General features: G+C 50.6%; 1 protein-coding gene and 1 long non-coding RNA gene across 3 annotated transcripts in view; one reads left to right on the top strand and one right to left on the bottom strand.

The window, feature by feature from the left end:
• Positions 1 to 21082, top strand: part of Sdk2 (sidekick cell adhesion molecule 2) — a 157225-nt gene that overhangs the window by 112589 nt on the left and 23554 nt on the right. For both annotated transcript variants that reach the window (XM_041635933.1, XM_041635934.1), the window contains 6 exons: positions 1424 to 1480; positions 3029 to 3130; positions 3241 to 3356; positions 13616 to 13802; positions 17059 to 17196; positions 20109 to 20270. In XM_041635933.1, coding sequence (XP_041491867.1) covers positions 1424 to 1480; positions 3029 to 3130; positions 3241 to 3356; positions 13616 to 13802; positions 17059 to 17196; positions 20109 to 20270 — 762 coding nt within the window. The remainder of the gene's footprint in view (positions 1 to 1423; positions 1481 to 3028; positions 3131 to 3240; positions 3357 to 13615; positions 13803 to 17058; positions 17197 to 20108; positions 20271 to 21082) is intronic.
• LOC121436202 lies at positions 78 to 21042 on the bottom strand. The gene is made up of 4 exons (XR_005972666.1): positions 20852 to 21042; positions 9170 to 9310; positions 2568 to 2619; positions 78 to 174 (listed from the first exon to the last, which is right to left on the bottom strand). It is a non-coding gene; the product is annotated as an uncharacterized LOC121436202 (long non-coding RNA).

The raw sequence follows: 21082 nt of genomic DNA on the forward strand, positions 1-21082 counted from the left end.
CCTTGAGTCTGCTAACCTGCAGCCCTCCCCCCTTCCCACCATCCCCTTCATGTTCCTTTCCCTACCCCAGTCACTCACTTGCTGAGCACTGTTGAGCACCTTCTGCATACTCCAAGATACTCTGAGCACACACCAGTGGTTAAGCAGATAGGGTCTCTGGCCTCTTGGATCAGTCTGATGGATGAAGAGTCACGCATTCAGTCCATAAACCCCGAAATAGATGGCAAAGGCCATGGGCATGAGAGTGTGGGAGAAAGTTCCAGAAGAGTTCCAAAGGACTCTCAACATGGGAAGATGATTCCAGCTTAGGCAGGCAAATGTGTGTGGGAAGAGCCACCAGCTTAGAAGGACCATCAGGCTCAACAGCTAGACCCCTACCAAGGACAACAGTCAAGACCTCCTCCTAGTCCCCAGCCCTAGGGCCAAAGAAGCCAGCCTTCAAGCATAGAAGATAGAAAGGGGGAATCCCAGGGAGAGAGGATGATGGGAAAGTCGTGAGCAAGAGGAGGGTGTGAGTGGACACTGGGTTTGTAGGACACACTGGTGGAGTGGAGGTGATGGCCTGGCTATGGAAGGGGTGGAGGAAACAGGCAAGGAAGCTTTTATGTTAACACAGCGCATGAGGCCAAGTGAAGGAGACAGGCTAGGTGTACCATGGATGTAGATTCCACAGGGCTCCATCTCTGTTCAAGGAGAGGAGAGGGAGGCAAGCAGGAAAGAGGAGGGCATGTTGAGGAGGAGGAGGAGCACCACTGGTCACCAAAAAAAAAGAAGGAAGGGGAGAGGAGACAGCCTGGGTCCCTGTGGTCTGTGGTGCTGTTTCCCGTGTCTCCTAAGCTTGTGGAGTCTTAGCTTCCGGGGAATGTTCACAGACAACAAAATGATGGAACACGGAGTGAGAGGATATTAAAAGAAACCCACGGAAATACCCAATCCAACAGCTCATGTTATTTCCCCATCTTTATTTATTTATTTTGGCTGATGTCTGCCTATGGCTGTGTTTTTATATGGCCTGCATCTAATTCACTCATATTTCCTGACAATAAAATTGTTTCTGGTTCATATGAGAAAACTGACAATGCCAATATTTCACCATGGTTTGCCGAGAGCTCCAAAGTGAAACCAGGGAGTCAATGGAATGGGAGGTTTCCCCCGGGAACTGTCCCCAGTGTTGGTAGGCTCTGAGGGGCTCCCCCTTAGTCATTATACACCAAGGGAGGGGCAGCAATGTTTCAGGACCTACCCTCTCCCCGATTCCCATCTGGGCCCCTGCCTCAACACCAGGAACTGGAAGTGTGCCTCAGCCTACTCCATTGCCAACTTTGTCGTACTTCCCAGGCCTAGTTGGTTCCCAGTGGGTGGGATGCCTGTGGACACTAACCTCTGTCTGCTGTCTCCCTGGCTCTCACCTCCTGCCCCCTAGCCTTGTACTCCATGCGGAACCTGACCCGGCCCAGCCTCACGCAGTACGAGCTGGACAGTAAGTCCCCTTGCATGGTGGTTCTTCATGGCCCAGGCCTCCTGGGATGGGCTGGGGAGGGGTCCTCAAGAACACCTGAAGCCAGGCCAAGCAGGTACCCACTTCCCTAGTTTACCTTCTGTTACTGTAATAAAGAATAGGACAAGAGACTGAAGAGACGGCTCAGTGGTTAAGAGCACTGTCTGCTCTTCTAGAGGACCTGAGTTCAATTCCCAGCACCCACATGGTGGGTCACAACCATCTATAGTGAGATCTGATGCCCTCTTCTGGCATAAAGGTGTACATGCAGATAGAGCACTCAGACATAAAATAAATACATCTTTTTTTTAAAAAAAAGACTAAGAAAAAATGCCTTGAGGAGAAAAGGGTTTGTTTGGCTTGCACATCCCAATCATACTCCATTGCTAAGGGAAATCAAGCAGGAACTCAAGTCAGGAACTGAAACAGAAGCCATGAAGGAACGTTGCTTCCTGGCTTGCTCCCCCATGGCTTTCTTATACCACCCAAGGGTGCTCCCTCCCACACCAATCATTAATCAGGAAGATGCCCTTACAGACTTCCCTACAGGCCAATCTGATTGAGGCATTTTCGCAGATGAGGTTCCCTCTTCTCAGGTGACTGTGTCAAGCTGACACCCACCCATCTTGAATACTAGGACCGCCCATGGCGCGTACATCTTACGAGCTTGGGAAGCAGGGCCCTATCAACGCTGGGTAGCAAAGTATAGATGTGAGCATCTGAGGGGCCAGCAGGTCAACAGCAGGGTCTAGACTGCCCTTTTCTCCTCAGCATGAGCCTACTCCATGACAGAACTGCCACCCTGGGGAAAGATGGTGAAAAGGAGACGGGGACAGAGTATGGGAGGACCAAGTGGCCACCAGGGAAAGGGATCACATCTCCCATCCAGGATGACAGAACCCATTATTGCAGAAGCTTCTGTTCACCAGGCCTCCTCCCCCAAGCTTGATTAATACATGAGATTTCTTGGCCCAGAATTCACGTTCCATAAGCATTTCCCCTCTAGGACTGAGCCAGTGGGGTGGGGTGGGGTGGGGTGGGGTGGGGTAGGGTTTGGAGTACAACTCACTAGTAGAGCTTGTACTTAGCCTTCAAGAGATCCTGAATTCCATCCCTGGTCCCTGAAAGAATAGGAAAATAAAAGAGCTGGTGAGTGGGGACAGGTAGGACACAGCAGGAACATGGCTGAAATGGTTTGCGTCAGTCGTAGTGGGAAAAAAGTTTGGCCCTCTGGTCCAGGGTGGCCAAGACTGTTAATATGGCCCCCTTCGGTCTCAACACTATTTACTTGGAGATGCAATGGTCTGTATGACCCTAGAACAGAAAGCTGTTTTGTGACATGAATTCTGTTGGCAGGGTACAGCCCAAACATCTAAGGCTTGCCCCTTACCTGTTTTCTCCCCAGTGCCACATAGGGCCCTAGAATGGTAGATATTCCTCCTCCCCCCAGTCGGTAGCTCCAGCCTCTATGGAGGACTCCTCCCACGGGGTCTATGACCTGTGTTCCTGGTTCCCCCCTCTCACCCATAGATCTGAGCAAACACAAGCGTTATGAGATCCGGATGAGCGTGTACAACGCCGTGGGAGAGGGACCCTTGAGCCCACCACAAGAGGTCTTTGTCGGGGAGGCAGGTGAGTGCGGCCTCCCCCGTGAGTCCCGGGTACTCGTCCAGCGTCCCCCACCCTGCCCTAGGCACCTCCTCTTCCATAGCTCACTCACCACCCTTCATGCCCCCCCCCAGTGCCCACAGCAGCACCCCAGAACGTGGCCATTCACAGTGCTACAGCCACACAGCTAGATGTGACCTGGGAGCCACCCCCACTGGACAGCCAGAATGGAGACATCCAAGGGTACAAGGTACGGGTGATGCGGCAGAGGAACGGGGTGCAGAGGGACAGAGGGGTGAGGGAAGAGTTGGGTGAGTCCCAAGCCTTGGGATGATATCCCAAGCCCTTTCTGATCACAGTCCCGTGTGTCAGCTGACAGAAGTAAATACTGTGGTGTTGTAGAAGGTGCTTACATTCTGAGGTGGACTGAGCTTGGTCCAAGGAACTCAGACCACACCTCGGCTTATTCTGCTCTAAGGCACACAGTGCACAACTCCACCACCTCCAGCCCCATAGTCACTTACTGGCTTTGGGGGAGCCTAGGCAGTTTGGATGCTCACCTTACTAAACCTGGATGAAGGTGGGCGGTCCTTGGACTTCCCACAGGTCAGGGAACCCTGATTGCTCTTCGAGCTGATGAGGGAGAGGGACTTGATGGGGGGGGGGGAATGGGAGGCGGTGGCGGGGAGGAGGCAGAAATCCTTAATAAAAATAAATTTAAAAAAAAAGAGTTCTGAGGAGTAGGGGCTGGGGATGTGGCTTGGTCAATAGAGGGCTTGCTTCGACTGCACAAAGCCCCAGGTTCAAACCACAGCACCTCAGAAGCCAGATGTGGTCTATATAACCCCAGTACTCAGGGGGTAGAGACAGAAGGACTGGAGTTCAAGGTCAACCTGAACTTTATAGCAAGTTTGAGGCCAACCTAGGCTACACGAGACTCTGTCTCAAAAAATAAAAATTCAAAAAGTCTGCGAATTCTTAGGCCCTAATATTGATTAGATGATCAGTTTGCCAAGCACCTCTGGCAGTATTTGAAAATCGGCTTGAAGGTCATCTCTGATTCAGGATGCTGTGTTATTATGGTGGGGTTCGTATCTGCAGAACCCTCTAAACTGCTGCAGGCTACCTTGTGGCCATTAAGGCCCATTTTCTATGGATGAGGAAACTGTGGCACCACTGATGTGGTCGGGAGAGGTCACAAACCAACAGGTGTTAGAATCCAGTGCCCAACTCCACCTTGCCAGGAAGCAGAAAACACAGTGGGTCCCAGGAGGAGGAGGGTGCAGAGCACATGGCCAGGTCCTGGGAGGAGGCAGAGTGCGGAGCACATGACCAGGTCCTGGGAGGAGGCAGAGTGCGGAGCACATGACCAGGTCCTGGGAGGGGCAGAGTGTGGAGAGCACACGGCCAGGTCCCGGGAGGAGGCAGAGTGTAGAAAAATAAAGAGCTAACCAACCTCATTCCTTAGAGCACACAGCCCCCGGCTGTGACCGAAGCTTGCCTCCCTAGCCAACATCTGGGGGAGACTGGTTCCTGATATTTGGATGGTATTTCAGAAAATTCACCCCATGCAGCGGCCCTAGGAGCATTGGGTATGCAAACCACAGGATCCAGTGGCTTTCCTGGCCCAGCCTGTCATTCCACAGATGACAATGAGAGTCCACCAGGGTGAAGCACTGTTCTCTGTCACGGAACCTGTGAAGACAGGCCGCCCTGATGTAAGGCGGAACCCAGCATAGGAAGCTTTTCCATCCAGGCTGGAGGAGGAGAAAGAAGGGGGAGGGAGGCATCATGCCAAGGAAGCTCTGAAGATGGGTGATACCCCTCAAGGCTTTGCCCAGGAGTGCCAGCTGGGAAGACAAAATATTGCATCCCATAGCATATGCCTCTGGAGGGAAAAGAGGCGCCAGGGGGAGCCAACCACAGTGTGACAGTCACTAGACTATTGAGGTTTAGAAGTTGTGAATTTTAACTACAGATCCAGGAAATGTGTGGGTGCCCAGGTATCATAGAGAACACAGCAAATGCCTTCAGTTTCCAGAAAATATAAGTAATACATGAGTCTGAAGTTAGGGATAGAACTGTCGTGTCCCGGATGTGAGCTAATCAGTGCTGTGGCATTCAGCAACCATCGACGGGGCCTGATGTGTTCACATCAGTATCCAGGCTGCAGGTGGGGGGCTCAGCTGCCAGAGTGCTTACCTTGCATGTGTGACATCCTGGGCTCTATCCCCACCACCATATATCCAGCTGTGATGATACACACCTATAACCCCTGTAACACCTGTGTGTGACACCTGTAACAAACACCTGTAACCCCAGCACTCAGGAGGCGGAGGCAGAAGCATTAGAAGTTCAAGGTCATCCTTTGCTACATAGCAAGTTCAAAGCCAGCCTAGGCTACACTAGTCCCTGGAAGAAGAAGGGGAAGTGGGTGGCGCTGGTAGATTCTGACAGATGACCCTGGCATGAGGGAAGAAGCGGGATCATAGCCCCACAGCCAGGGAGCATCAGGAAGATGGAACCTCAGTCACAGGGAAGGAAAAAGAGGAGGGAGCTGGGGAGACCCAGAATCTGGCTTCCATTTCAGAACATCTTGCTAGCTGCCAAGAGAGACTATGAAGCTGTAGCTACAAGCAGGGCTTAGGAGGAAGGCTCCGCCCCAGAGATGTGTACTGTAGAGTGCTCAGCACGTAGACTGTGCACCGACACAGATGGAAAACAAAGACCCAAACCTGAGCCCTGGGGGGAAGCCTGAGTGATGCTGACTCAGTGCAAAGGAGAAACTGCTTCTGTGGGGAGGGAAACGGGATTGTCAGCTCCTGGTGCGAGACAGAGCAGGTACAGCCCGGGGAGCAGTTTTTCGGGGTGCTAAGAGAGGATTACAACCCAGATGGCTTGTGGGGTTTTTTTAAGGTTTATTTATTTTTTATAATACAATGTTCCGTCTGCATGCTTGCCTGCGCGCCAGAAGAGGGCATCAGCCCTCATCATAGATGAGGTGCCGTGTGGTTGCTGGGAATTGAACTAAGGAACTCTGGAAGAGCAGTCAGTGCTCTGAACCACTGAGCCCCAGTTTGCGGATCTTGATTGGTTTTATCTAAGATATCAGAGGGTCTGTAGATGAGCTAAATTGATTGGACCCAAAGCCCGGGGTTCAGTCTGCGGATCACATAAACCAGGCATGACAGTGCACATCTAGCACTAGGAGGCAGAAACAGAAGGTCCTGAAGTTCCAGAACCTTCTTCCTTGGCTGCCTAGTGAGCTTGAGGCCACTCTGGGCTATGTGAGATCCTATCCAGAAAAAAAAAAAAAAAAGATGCTGGAATTAGGCCAGATAATTCAATTTAATAGGATTGGCCAACTAACTGTAGCCCATAAGCCAAATCTGGCCCTCTGTCTTTGCATAAATAATGTTTTTTTGGGTTATAGCCATGCCTAGATGTTTACAAATTGCTATGGCTACTTTTGCACAAGGAGGTGCTGAGCAGACCTGAATACTTGCAGCAGAGGCTGAGTGAGGTCTACGAACCCCAAACCTTGATGAGCTAGCACTCTGCAGGAAAAAAAAATAGTCAAGGTGACCTTAAAGAGAGCCAGCAGAGCCGTGGAGTGGAGGCGCACACCTTTAATCCCAGCACTCAGGAAGCAGAGACAGGCAGATTGCTGTGAGTTTGAGGCCAACCTACTCTATGTAGCAAGTTCCAGGCTATCCAGAGCCATGTGGTGAGTCTCAATTTTTAACTAGTTAATTAAAAAGTGAACTATCAGGCCAGGCTTGGTAATCCATGTACAGATGGTAAGAGGGGCTGAGACAGGAGAATTTTAAGTTCGAGGCCAGCCAGTGTTACAGTCTTGAAAATTAATGGGGAAAAAAAATGGATGGATGGATGAATGGATGGTTGGGTGGATGGACGGACGGACAGATAAGTGGATGGATGGATGGATGGATGGATGGATGGATGGATGGACAGACGAATGGGTGGATGAGTGGGTGGGTGGATGGATGCGTGGGTGGGTGGTTGAATGGATGGATGGAGGATGGATGGATGGGTGGATGGATGGATGGATGGATGGGTGGGTGGATAGATGGATGGGAAGAGAGCCACCGGGCCAGGCATGGCAATACACACCTATCATCAAGTACTGGAGTGGAAAGTGGAGTTGAGGCAGAATTGTGAATTCAAGGCCAGCTTAGGCTACCTATCAAGACTCTTACTCCAAAATAACAGGAGTGAAGCTGGAGAGATGGCTCATTAGTGAAGATCATTTGCTGCTTTTCTCAGCATCCACATCTGGCTATAACTTCAGCTCCAGGAGCTCTGGCACCTTCCCCTGACCCCTACAGACACCTGCGTTCATGTGTTCAGCCACAAACACAAACACATGCACAAATAATTAAAATTTCAATATAAAATAGAAACAACAGCTATAAATTGGTTGCGATATCCATCCATAATCCCAGTATTCTGAAGGTGCAGGCAGGGAGATTCAAACTCCAGGCTGGAGAGATGGCTCAGAGGTTAAGAGCACTGACTGCTCTTCCAGAGGTCTGGATTCAGATCCCAGCATCCACGTGGTAGTTCACAACTGTCTGTAACTGCAAGATCTAACACCCTCACACAGACATACAGGCAAAACACCAAGGCACATAAAAATAAAATAAATTATTTTTTAAAAAAAGTTCAGAGCCCTTCTCAACCACACAGCTAGTTTAAGGCTGTACCAGGTTACATGGGACTATATCCAAGTAAACAAACAAAAAGGGGCTGAGAATGTTAGTGATGGAATTCCTGCTTACCATGCACAAGGCCCTGGGTTCCATCCACGGCACTGCTTTCCCCTCTCCAGGAAATAGATGAATAAATAAAGATGGGAGAAACAACCGGCGTCAGGACGATAGGAGACAGCAGAGTCCCACCTGGTCCCTTCAGTTTCACATCTCAGCGCCCTCCTGGGAGTGAAGTGAGAGGAAGAGCAGGGAGACAGGGACTACAGCTGTCTATTCCCAGGGGCTCTCCTGTGACTTGGAGTCAGCCTGCCGAGGATCATAGACATTGGAGGGAAATGTCGGGCCTGACATGTTCCCGGTTCCCTGTTGGTATTCCCTAGACAGTGCTGCTTACGTAGTCTTGACCTCACGTTAGGTGTTCTTTTTTTTTTTTTTTAATATTTATTTATTTATTATGTATACAATATTCTGTCGGTATGCCTGAAGGCCAGAAGAGGGCGCCAGACCTCTTTACAGATGGTTGTGAGCCACCATGTGGTTGCTGGGAATTGAACTCAGGACCTTTGGAAGAGCAGGCAATGCTCTTAACCACTGAGCCATCTCTCCAGCCCCACGTTAGGTGTTCTTAGCAATCTAGAGATGGCGTGAATCTCACAAGAGGACGATGTAGTCTGTGTTACTGTGAGTGGCAGGATTGCCCTCCTTTTAAAGCAAAATGATATTCCAGCGTGTATACACACAAGCACCACGTTTGTCTCCTCGCCCACTGACAAATATTTAGAAGGGGATTTTGGTTTGTGTTTGTTTTTGAGACAGGGTCTTATGTAAGCTCCGGCTGGTTTCAAACTAGCTATGGATTGGAGGCTGACCTTGAACTTGCGACTCTCAGCCTCTACTTCCAAGTGCCGGGTGACAGGTATGCAATAGGGTGCCTGGGTTTTCTACATCTTGGCTACTGTGAATCTTCCTGCGGTGAGCACAGGAGTATAAATATCTTCTTCAAGATCCTCATTTTAATACTTCTGGATCCATTCCCAGAAATGAGATTGCTGGATCATATGGCAATTCTATTTTTAATTTTCTTTGAAGAACTCCAGACTGTTTCCCACAGTGGCTGGGCCATTTTGCATTTTCAGTGATGGCACAGGAGGCTTCCAGTTTCGCTCCGTGGGGCTGGTTTTCTTTTGACATCTTGACAACAGCCACCACCGTAGGCGCTACAGGACAGGCCCTTGCAATTTGCTTTGTTTGAGACAGGGTCACATGTAACCCAGGCTGGTCCTCAACTCACCATATGGCTAAGAATGATATTTAACTTCGATTGTCTTACCTCCATCACCAAGTGCTGGGATTACAGCCAGTGTCATGGTGCACAGCTGGTCACTGTGGCATGGATTTTCTAGGTTCCTCTTAAGCCATTTATTTGTCTTCTTTTGTTTGGGAAAGGTTCATTTGTTTTCCTGCCACAAAGCTGTATGAACCCAGAAGACATTGTGTTTAGTGAAATAAGCCAAACACAGAAAGACTGGTCTGCGTGAGCTCACTTATACATCAGAGTCTATGGATAGCAATAACAGAGTAGTCTAAGTCATGCTACCAGGAAGTAGAAGGTGGTTGCCAGAGGAGGGAAGGACTGGAGAGATGCTGGTCAAAGGGTAAACATTTCAAGCCAGGCGTGGTGGTGCATAATCCTAGCGCTTAGAAGGCTGAGGCAGAGGATCACTCTAAGTTCTTCTTGGAGGATCCAAGAGAATCTAGGTTCCTCTTAGAGTGATCCCAGACCAGCCTGAGCTTCATGGTGAGTTCCAGGTCTTCGTGGGTTACAGTGAGACTAATCTCACAGAAGTGAACAACAACCCCTAGCCAAAAGAGTTTCAGGCATCTAAATTCTTGGGTCTAACCTGCCGTATTCTAGCAGTGACTGATAAAGCTGTAGTGTGTACCTGAAATACACAGAGAAGCTCGCTCTTCAAGCTTCTCACTGCGCATGACAAAAGCTAACTGTCTGAGCTGATGGATGCCAGTTAGCTTGGTGTGATGATGTTCCACGGTTTCTGTGGATATCAAGACATCGGGGGTCTGTGGGTTTGGCTCAACTGGTAGAGTGCTTGCCTAGCATGCATGGTTCCCGGAGCTCAACCCTCAGCAGGCCTGAAACAGTCGTAGCAGTGTACGCTTTTAATCCCAGCACTAAGGAGGTAGAGGCAGGAGGATCAGAGGCTTCAGGTCACATAAAAAGTTCAAGAGCGGCCCAGGTTACGGAAGTCCCTGCCTCAAAAAAAAAAAAAAAAAAAAAAGTCACAATGATGCATGCTTACCTAGCATGCATAAGGTCCTGGGTTCTGTTTCTAGCACTATAAACAACAGCAATAAACAAATAAGAACATTAATTATATATCTTAATTATATTAAAACTTTGTCAACTATATCTCAGAAAAGTTTTTTTAAGATTTATTTATTTATTATATACACAGTGTTCAGCCTCCATGTATGCCTGCAGGCCAGAAGAGGGCACCAGATCTCATTACAGATGGTTGTGAGCCACCATGTGGTTGCTGGGAATTGAACTCAGGACCTCTGGAAGAGCAGTCAGTGCTCTTAACCTCTGAGCCATCTCTCCAGCCCCAGAAAAGTTTTTAAAAGGAAATGGGGCCAGGCAGTGGTGGCACACACCTCTAATCCCAGCCCTTGGGAGGCAGAGACAGGCGGATCTCTGTGAGTTCAAGGCCAGCCTGGTCTACAAAGTGAGTTCCAAGACAAGTGCCAAAGCTACAGAGAAACTGTCTCAGAAAAGAAAAAGAAAACTGAAAATGGTCTGGGAATAAAAACAAGTAGATAAGAACAGGGATGGAGTCACTGACTGCCGCTCCAGCCCGTCTGTATCGGGCATTGCCCCACATGACATAGGTCTGTTGAGTGTCAACCCTGTGTCAGGTGTGATTCTAGGTGCCCGAGACACCGAGGAGCCAGATGGAGTGGGGTTCCCTCTGGAGCCCCCAGCCTGGTATTTACCTACTTCCCCGTGAGTGGGCACTCTACCCATCAACCAGGGAACCAAGAACCGGGATCCAGACTTAGCCCCCTTGTCCCTTTTACTGTGTATTATCGTCTTACAAAGGCCTACTGGCAGCAAACAGGTGCTCTGTCTCTGTAGGTTCTACACCCTGACACTGCCCTGCCCAAGAGCATGGTTCCCAGCTGTTGACCTTGTCCACCTGGAAGCACTGTGTATCTCCCTCTGGGGCCTGTCACCCACAGCAGGTCATAAAGGCTTTCTGATATTTGTTTCCTCTTTTGTTCATTGCTTAGTATTTTTATACATAAAATATGTGTTTGTCGGCATGAGTTTGTGTCTACCACAAGCATTCAGGAACCCAAGGAAGCCAGAAGAGAGCATCAAGTCTCAAACCAGAGTTATAGGAAGTTGTAAGTCACTAGATATGGGTGCTGGGAACCAACCTAGGTCCTTTGCAAGAGTGCTGCTAACCACTGAGCCATCTCTCCTGCCCCCCCCCCTTTTTTCTTGAGGGTGGGGGATTTCGAGGCAGTGTTTTTCTGTGTAACAACCTTGGCTGTCCTGGAACTCGCTCTGTAGACCAGGCTGGCCTTGAACTTACAGACATCTACCTGCCTCTGCCTCTGGAGAGCTAGAATTAAAGGCATGCACCACCACCGCCCGGCCCTTATTTTGTCTTTTAATGCCCTTTCCTAACCTTATGTTTTTGTTCACATCTCATTATTTCCTCTCTTGGTCCATTTACTGGAGAATTCAAGGCCATCCTCCGTGGGATGGGGATGTAGCTCATCTTTAAAGTGCTTGACAACAGTTTGCTATGCTCCGGTGATACACAGGCGTGATATAGTATACATGAAACCTAAGCTTCATCTTCAACAGAGAGAGAGAGGGACCAAGAGGGAGGGGAGAAGAGGAGGCAGGGGAGGAAAGGAAGGGAATCAAAGACAGTCTCCCAGGCTCACTGCCCCTCTCACTCGGCCAGCTATTCTCTCTCCCAAACCTGACTCCAAGTAGACCCTCGTCCCCACCACCCTTCCAAACCTCATTCTGCTAAGGCTGCTGATAAACACACCGTGATCCCCATCAACCCCGTCCCAGGCTTCACTCTGCCTGTCTCTGCAGTGGCGTACCTTACACGGCTGAGCCACGGCATTCTCCTGCCCATTTCTCCTCACGCTGCCTATTGCCCCTCCTGGGTCTCTGTCGCTGTTCCAGCTCCCCCTGCACGTGAGCACAGAGGTCCGGGAATCCATCTATTCCTCGCCTCTGGCTAGAAGAATCGGGCAGTCCTCTGGGCGTGCTCAGCAAACTGCTGGTGCTTGGGGAGTGTACAGATTTGACTCCAGCGGAAGCTATGTCGCTGCTGGAGTGGCCTCATAGTCAATGGATGAGTGATTTTATGAATGAAGAACCTTAACTCCCCATATAAAGAATCAAAAAAAGAGGCAAGGCTGTAGAAAAACAAGGCTTTTGTAGTAACAAGATGTCCTAACTGCCGTTTGTGCATGCTGGGGGCGGACACTTTTATTAGCTCTTTCTCACTTTTATTGGTATAGAGAAACTGAAGAGCCAATGGCGTACAGAAACCTCTTTGGCCAGCAGGTGGCGCCAAATGATCTCTGATCTTGTGCAAGGTTTGGGACTCCAGGCTTTACAGAGGGTCCCAGCTCAACATTCCTAGTGTAGTTTGAGAATCTTCTATGTGTGTTTAAAAGCACTAACCCATGCTTGTTGCAGAATGCCTGGAAACTCCATAGGAAGCGCCTGCTGCGTCGAGGACCTAACATCTTCCACAAACATGCCATATCTTTAAAAGCTGACCAGTTCCCCCCGGGGAAGCTCTGCTCCCTCTTCTTCAGTTCTTGTGGCTTGCAGCTCTCACACTCTGGAAAGTGGGAGTTCTCGACCCCTCTGTAGCTGAGAGAAATCATGCCTGACCAAGTCACATGGCTAGCAAATGGTGCTATCAGAATTCAACCACGAACCAAATGCCCTCTTACTCCAGCCTTCCCCTGCAGCAGGCTTTGCAAAGTGGCATATCTACATGTACCAAAATTGGATTATACACAACCACCACAGAACTGTAGCATGCATGCATGTGTGTGTGTCTGTGTGTGTGTGTGTGTGGTGTGTGCATCACACACAGACACACACACACACAAGCATCATCAGCGGTCTTAGCAGCCTGCAGCTGTTGATGTGGCAGGTTGGTCAGGACTGAGGCTCTCTGCTCCTCACCAATTCCCTGGCATTCCCAGGCACTTGTGCCCCACACATGAAACAGAGTCCATGTTTGCTCTCACCTCTACAGTTCAACTCTTGAATGACAGATTCCTATCCTGAAGTTAACATGTCTGTGTCAGCCGGGCAGTGGTGGCGCACGCCTTTAATCCCAGCACTCGGGAGGCAGAGGCAGGCGGATCTCTGAGTTCAAGGCCAGCCTGGTCTAGAAGAGCTAGTTCCAGGACATAAACCAAAAAGCTACAGAGAAACCCTGTCTCGAAAATCAAAAAAAAAAAAAAAAAAAAAAAAAAAACCATCTGTGTCATATGCTACAGATACCAACCACAGTGACCCAAGACACACAGTTTCCAGTCTAGGTATTGCCTATTAAAAGGAAAGTTCTGGAACCTTTCTCAAAGAGCTCTTAGCTACTTCCTGGTTGAAGGCAGATGTGTCTTTGAACCCTGTGGTGGGCAGAGGCAGAGGGGAAACCTGTCTTCACCCCGCTCACTCCCATTGTTGTTGGGGTCCCCACAGATTTATTTTTGGGAAGTCCAGCGGAGGAACCTCACCGAGAGGGTGAAGACGCTTTTCCTGGCTGAGAACAGTGTGAAGCTCAAGAACCTGACAGGCTACACAGCCTACATGGTCAGCGTAGCAGCCTTCAATGCTGCGGGGGATGGGCCGCGGAGCACCCCCACCCGAGGCCAGACTCAGCAAGCAGGTAGGGAGAAGTCTTGGGGAGGTCGGTTTGTGGGGGCCACGAAGACCACACCTGGTATCAGAGCTGTCTCGTGAAGCCAGGAAACTGGGTTTGATAGCCAGGCCCCGCTTCCAGATGCCCTGCAGAGAGAGAACCCAGCCTGCCAAAAAGGTTCTAGATCTGAGTCAAGACAAAAAAGAAACTCTCACCATGAACCTGGAGACAACCCCCAGATCTCACCCAGCCTGTTGTACCCATCTTGTCTCAGCTTTGGGGCTAGCCTCCACTCCCAGCCCCTACCTGGCTTCCTCCTCCTTTCTTTGGTCTCCTTGACTTTGTTCATCCCACCAATGTTTATTATTTTCTTTGAGCCTACACTTTTGTTTCATCCTGGTGATGCAACAATAAGAGAGAGAAAAAAAAACAATGTCTGCATCCTAGTGAGAGCCACGGATCGTAAACAAACACAGATGAGCTGGCTGAGAAGGTGGTAAGGATGGAGAGTCTAAGAGGAGCCGGTATGAGGAGCTTTGGACAGGCCGGCCCACAGCAGCCTGGCCAAGATGGGTACATCTGATCTGAGATTTGGATGAGAGAGGACTCACTGTGGGAAGTTCTGGAGACAGAGCAGGAAACCGTGTTCCTGTCAGAAAGACCAGCAGGTGCAGAGGCTTGGGAGCTGTAGGGAATTAGAGAACAGGACTGGGTGCTGATAAGGAAGTGGGGTAAAGGGGCTGGAGAGATGGCTCTAAGAGCATTGCCTGCTCATCCAGAGGTCCTGAGTTCAATTCCCAGCAACCACATGGTGGCTCACAACCATCTGTGATAAGGTCTGGTGCCCTCTTCAGGCATGCACGCAGACAGAATATTGTATACATAATAAATAAATATTTTTTAAAAAAGGAAATGGGGTGAGTCTCCAAGGGTCTGGAGGATGGGAATTTGCATTAAGTGTAATAGGAAGACACGGGAGGTTTTGAGCTGTTGAGAATTAGATCTTTTTATATTTGGGGAAACTGGCTCTGTCTTCTGGAGTGGGAGACTGGAGGAAGAGGGGGAGAGAGGCAGAGAGGCCAGGTGGGGACTAGACACAGGACAGGGCAGAGGAAGGAGAGAGAGTGCAGATCCTCTTGTCCTGAGGTGTCTCAAACCACTTTTGGTTAGTGTCACACTGGGACCCCCGTAAGTCCCGGGGTGAGCAGAGCAGTGTCCCTTCTTTTTCACAATGGGCAAGGGTCACCCCAGAAAACATGGGTCCCCTGGTAAGCCATAGGGGAAAGAGCAGATGCTGGAACCAAGGGCATCCAAGGGAATTCAGGGTTTTTTCTGTTTGTTTGTTTCCAATGTGGACTTGTTCCAGCATAAACAGTCAACCCTCCAAATCCGTGAGTTCCAAATCTGCAGATTTAACCAAGCAAGAAAGGAAAATATTCCCCAAAATTGCTCCTGCCTGGGTGTGGAAGCACAGACCTGTAATCTAAGCATTTGGAGGGGAAACCAGGAGGATCAAGAACTCAAAGTCAGGACTGTCAAGATGACTCAGTGGTTAAGAGCATTTGACTGCCCTTCCAGAAGGCAGAGTTCAGCTCCTAACACCCACATCAGGTGTCTCACAACACCTTATGGCCTCAATCCAGGGGATCCAACTCCTTTATCTGACCTCTAAGGGCACCTGTGTTCATGTAACATACACACAGACACATAAATGAAAATAAAAATAAATCTTTAAAATAGGTGAGATCAAAGTCACCTCCAACTACACGGCAAGTTCAAGGTCACCCTGAGCTACACAAGAATGTCTCAAAAAACAAACAAAAGTATCTATACTGAATATGTATAGACAACACCACATAACAATTATTTAGCAACATGGCATTGTATCCAGAATCATAAGTAACCAAGAGAGTTAAAGTATATGGAAGGGGCTAGAGGACATCTCAGTGGTACACCTCTCACTTAGCCTAAGAGATGCATGTCTTGGCTTTAATTGCCAACACCACAAAAGAAGGATGCATGTAGCATATATGCTGAAGTAACACCATTTTATATATGACAAGCATCCTCAGATTTTTGTTAGATCCAATTGACTATGGATACAGAAGGCAAAAAAGTACAGCCTTCTGCCCTGGCCAACAGAAACCAGCTTTTCTAGCCCGATGCACCCCTTACTGTGATTCCCACGACCCTTAAGGAAAGCAAGCTACTAGAGACAGTTCCTAACCAGGATCCTCTCTGGGACAAGCCCCCACTCCAGGGGGTCCTTTCCTCCACTGGCTCTGCCAGCTCAGCCAGAGGCTGAACTTGGGTGTGCTAGCCTCCATCTGTCTGTCTGCCTGCCCATCTCAACGATGCTCAATATGAACCCCGGGGACACTAGAAGCTTCCGGAGCTGTAGCAGTAGAACAGAATGTCCTGTCCCACATCCTATCCCTGAGTGTGGGGGGGGGAGGCAGGAAAGGACCCTGAGTTCACCTCCCCCCTTCAAAGACAGCAGGGGAGATGAAGCCGGAAGCTGTCAAGATTAGTTCTGACTTGGTGGGAGGCAGCCCTGGACAATAATAGCCTGGCCATCCACCCAACCAGCTTGGGATGCTGGGAGGAAAGGAATGTTTCCCGCCCGCCCCCCCCCCCCCCACTGCCACACACCAGAATATTCTGTCTCTGCGTTTTCAGAGTTCACCCCAGGGGTCTCAGTACAAGCAAACAACCCTTCCAGAGGATCTGCCTGTCCTTGGCCTGGCTCCTCCTGACAGCGTGGTGTCTCTTTGACTGGTGTCTCTTTGACAAGCCCTGCAGTCCAGGGATGAAAGGAAGGCCATGTCTCCGGAGTTCTGACGTCTTGTTTAGTGCCCACTCTGAGGCAGAGACACCCCCACCTTCTCGAGCAGGATTGCTGAAAGACACACCCCACGGTGCCAGGAAATGGTCTTGCCCCACAGTGACCCTTGGGGATGCAGTGGCTGGTCCCATGCTGCTAGCCAGGGCTTAGAGCCACATAGGAAAGAGTCCAGACTCCCCATCTTTAAGGAGGGCTTTTTTGTCCCAGGGCCGGGGCCTCTGATGCTAGACAGCTGAGTGCTAATGATGTCAAGGGAGGAGGAGAGAGGGTTCAAGGGCCTCAAGTGACCCTTTCTGCCTTCTTTTTGTGCCTCACTTCACTCTCTCTCCTTTCTGGGCATGGACCCAAACTCTCCTGCTAGTTGCTTGGAGCCCAACCTGAGGCTTTGAACTTGCACAGAAAGAGAAAAACACAAGCCCTTTGCTGTCTCTCCAACAGCCCCCAGCGCCCCAGGCTCGGTCAAGTTCAGCGAGCTGACCACGACCTCAGTGAATGTGTCCTGGGAAGCCCCTGAGTTCCCCAACGGTCCTCTGGAGGGCTATAGGCTGGTGTATGAGCCCTGCACCCCCGTGGATGGTGAGTAGGAACCTCCCTCGTGGCCTGAACTCTCCCTATCTAGGACTTGCACCCAAAGACTATATCAAGATCACCACTCCGGAGTTAGAGGTGGGGAGAGTCTTTCCTTCTTGTAGATGGGAAGGCAGAGGCTCCACCCAGGGAAAGGGTGCTTCTGAGACAAAAGCCTCCGAGGACAGAGTCAAAGCAGCCACCTAAGGCGCCCCATTTTCTGTGCTGGCAGAGGATGGACATTGGAGGGAGGAAGGGAGGGAGGAAGGGAAAGAAGGAAGAAGAGAGGGAGGAAGGGAAAGAAGGAAGGAGGGAGGGAGGGAGGGAGGGAATGAATCCAGACAAAATATAGTTGCCCTAAGATGGGACAGGACCCCAGAGAAAAGTCCTCTGATATCCCTCTCATGCTATCCTGGCCCCCTTCCTAACCTCAGAGTTCTCAGCAGCCCCCCCAATGGAGGGTCAGAAACCCCATTAGAAATCGAGTCAGAAGAGCCTGGGGAGCGTCCCCAGGAGGATGTGTGAGAGTGGGCCATCACTCGACCCCTGCTCTGCACACACTGTCATAGTTCAGGCCTTCTTCAGACCAGTCCCTCTCAGCCTCTACCCTTCCCAGTTCACCAACAAGATCTTGCTCTACTTCTGGGGCTCTCGGGAGGAGCTGGACTGACAGTCCTGACAGCTGACATCCGGTACCCGCCAACTTTCTCACATAGCATAGCCCAATGCCAGCCGGTAGGAATGAGGCAGGGGTGAGCAGAAGTCCCCAGAAATCAGTTTTATTCCCTGCCGCTATCGTAAGAGAACAAGGGACTTACAAGAAAGAAGGTTCCTCAGTGTCTGGGTCTACTTACAGCAAGGCATAGGGACGTGACTGCCTTAGAAGTGACACCCTGGTGGCAGGAAGTGACCACTTTTGTGGTCACCTCCCCCTCACTCTCTCGGCCCAGCACTGGAACCTGGCAAGAACAAGGGGTGGGGCCTGGGAACATTAGGCGGCTAGCAGTTCTGGGTCAGCGGTGGGAACAATGGCCCTCAGTCTTTCTTGCTGCTACCTGGGTGCCAGCTGCCTGTCCCGCAGAGCAAAGCAGAACCAAGGGGGAAGCAGGTCCTGGGGAGAGATGCAGTCAGGAGCAGGGCTAGGTCAGAGGTCAAGAAGACAAAATGCAGGGAACCTAGACAGGCCCCTGTCCCAGTGGCTTCTACCTGACCTGAGGACCTCCCACTGAGAAATGGATCACTTGGCCTCTTGTGATCCTGTTCCATCAGGGTTTAGACCACCTGGCTAAACTTCATCTCCCTATAGGTTTCTAACTTCTTTAATGGCCTAGCTAGTAAGTAAGGGGCACCGTCTAGCATGTGCCACAGCTCTGGAACAGGCCAGCAGCACCCCATTTTCTTATAGATCTAGACCAGTAAAGGGTTTGCTCAGTGGTGTCTAAAGCAATCGTTCAATAAATAAATAGGGGTTAGAGGTGCAGCTCCATTGATAGAGGGCTTGCCTGGCATGCGCAAAGCCCTGGGTTCCATCCTCAGCACCACATAGACCAGCCACGGTGATCCATGCCTATAATTCCAGCACTCAGAAGGTGGAGGCAACAAGATCGGGTGTTCAGGGTCATCCTTAGCTATATAGCAAGTTTGAGATCAGTTTGAGCTACTAGAGACACTGTCTCAAAAGTAAGTAGGACCAGCCTGGAGGTAGTGGCACACACCTTTAAATCAGCACCGGGGAGGCAGAGGCAGGCAGATCTCTGTGAGTTTGAAGCCAGCCTGGTCAACAGAATAAGTTCCAGGTCAGCCAGGGCTACACAGAGAAACCCTGTCTCTAAATAAATAAATACACAATAGGGCCTGGAGATGTGGCTTAGAAGTTCAGGGTACCGTCGGCTGTTCCAGAGGACCAGTTCCCAAGCACCCATGTGGCAGGTCTTTGCCATCTGTAACTCCACTTTCAGGGAACTCAGTGCCCTCTTTTGGCCCTCCTCAGGCACCTGGCATGCAAATGGTATGCAAACATGCATGCAGGCAAATCATCCATATATGTAAGATATAAAGTTTTTAATTAAATACAGTGCCTACTATGTGTTTGGTGCTCTTTCGCTATATGTGAGACTCCATATCCCTGTTGGGGATGCTCCTGACACTTCAGCTGAGCAGAAAAATAAACGAAAGCCAGCTGGAGACATAGCTGAAGGCACCAGGCCAACTCCAGGACGCAAAGCCCGTCCCTCTGTGTGGTGACACCTTACACAATGAACCCTGGTCCTGACTCTCAGGGAGACTTTAGGCTAGGGAAGCCCAGAGCACACAGTACCACCCTGTGAAAGCCCCCATCCTGCCCCTGGCTGCCATGGCCTGAGGTGCCGAAGCATCTCTACTTTTGCCCTAAAAGTCAAATGGTACAGATGATGGGGCTCCTAAAACTAGGCTCTCATTGGACAAGAGGAAAGAGGACCATAGGGTTAGTGCTGGGACTGGGACTGAGGCTGGGACTGGGGCTGGAATTGGGGTTGGAGGAGTCACTAGGTGCCATCCAGCTCCAATTCTGGGGGTGTCTTCACAGAACTTCCTAACAGAGGGTGACTAGATTTCAAGTTCTATGGGATGTTAGGGTGTGGGTGAACTGATGTGGGGCATAGAAGTAAGACAGGATGGGAACTTTGTGGCTCTTCTGGGTTGGGCAGCCAGGACATAGCTTTCCTCCTGGTACCTTATCCAGAGAGCCATCTTTTCCTGAGCTCACTTACAGAGCTATGCTCCTGACACAGCATTTGGCAGCATGTGGACTTGAGTGACAGCTCAACCTATTTCAACGGGTTGGGGCCACAACTGTCACCTCTTCCCAGTAGCTGCTGGTGGCCTTGGTGGCCCTGCTCTCGGCAGCGACTACAGCCCCTGCTCACAGTCCTTTCCCGCAGGGGTCAGCAAGATTGTGACAGTGGACGTGAAGGGGAACAGCCCACTGTGGCTGAAGGTGAAGGACCTGGCCGAGGGCATGACCTACCGTTTCCGCATCAAAGCCAAGACCTTCACCTATGGGCCTGAGATAGAAGCCAACATCACCACGGGCCCTGGAGAAGGTAGGAGAGATGCCACGCTTCCCTCTGCACCGTGTCCTCAGCCCTCCTACTAGGAGCCAGAGCTGAAGACAGTAAGGCCCCTCCCCCTTCCCCCTCCCTCTTTCTTCCTTTCCCTGACTCCTCCTCCCTCCTTGCCCCTCCTCCTGTCAGCTCCACTCTCTTTCCCCATCCTGGGCTTGCTTATTGTCATCTAAGTCCTCAGGCTATTCCAGCCCCAAGCCTGGAGTGGCCCAGACCTCTCACCACCAGCAGGCCCAAACACACAGCCCAGGCTGCCCCAGGGTGGGCCTCACTATAGAGCCCAAGTTGGCCTGGTACTTATGATCCTCCTGCCTTGGTTGCCCAAGGGCTGGGTTTACAAGAGTGAACCCCCATGCCCATCCTGCTTTCATTGTCTTTTCTTCTTCTTCTTCTCTAACCTTCAGCTTCTGTCACCTCTGTCGTCACCTCTGTCACCTCTGTCCAGGAAGCAGGCTGCCTGGCAGGTGTCCAAGCCTCCAGGCTGGCCAGAAGCACCTCCCCATACCTCCCCCTCCCCCCACCCCAACAGGGGCTCTCAGAGCAGAGTGCAGAAGACTCACCCCTCAGCACTTGTCCAAATGTACACTCTCCGGGAGGCCACAGAGGTTCTGACTGCCATGAGATGCAGGCATCTCCTCTGACCACCACCCTGGAGGCGGTAACTAACACCTCCAGTAAGACTCTTCTTCACAGTCAGGCCAGAGTCTCCAACACCCAAGACCCCCTTTCCCAGCTGCCTTTATACCCAGAAGGCCACTTCGTACTTCCCTGTCAGCGACCAACCCTCTGCT

Source organism: Microtus oregoni, unplaced genomic scaffold (assembly GCF_018167655.1).
Source record: "Microtus oregoni isolate MIOR12 unplaced genomic scaffold, Mior012 000048F_ref0000485, whole genome shotgun sequence".
Classification (NCBI taxonomy): domain Eukaryota; kingdom Metazoa; phylum Chordata; class Mammalia; order Rodentia; family Cricetidae; genus Microtus; species Microtus oregoni.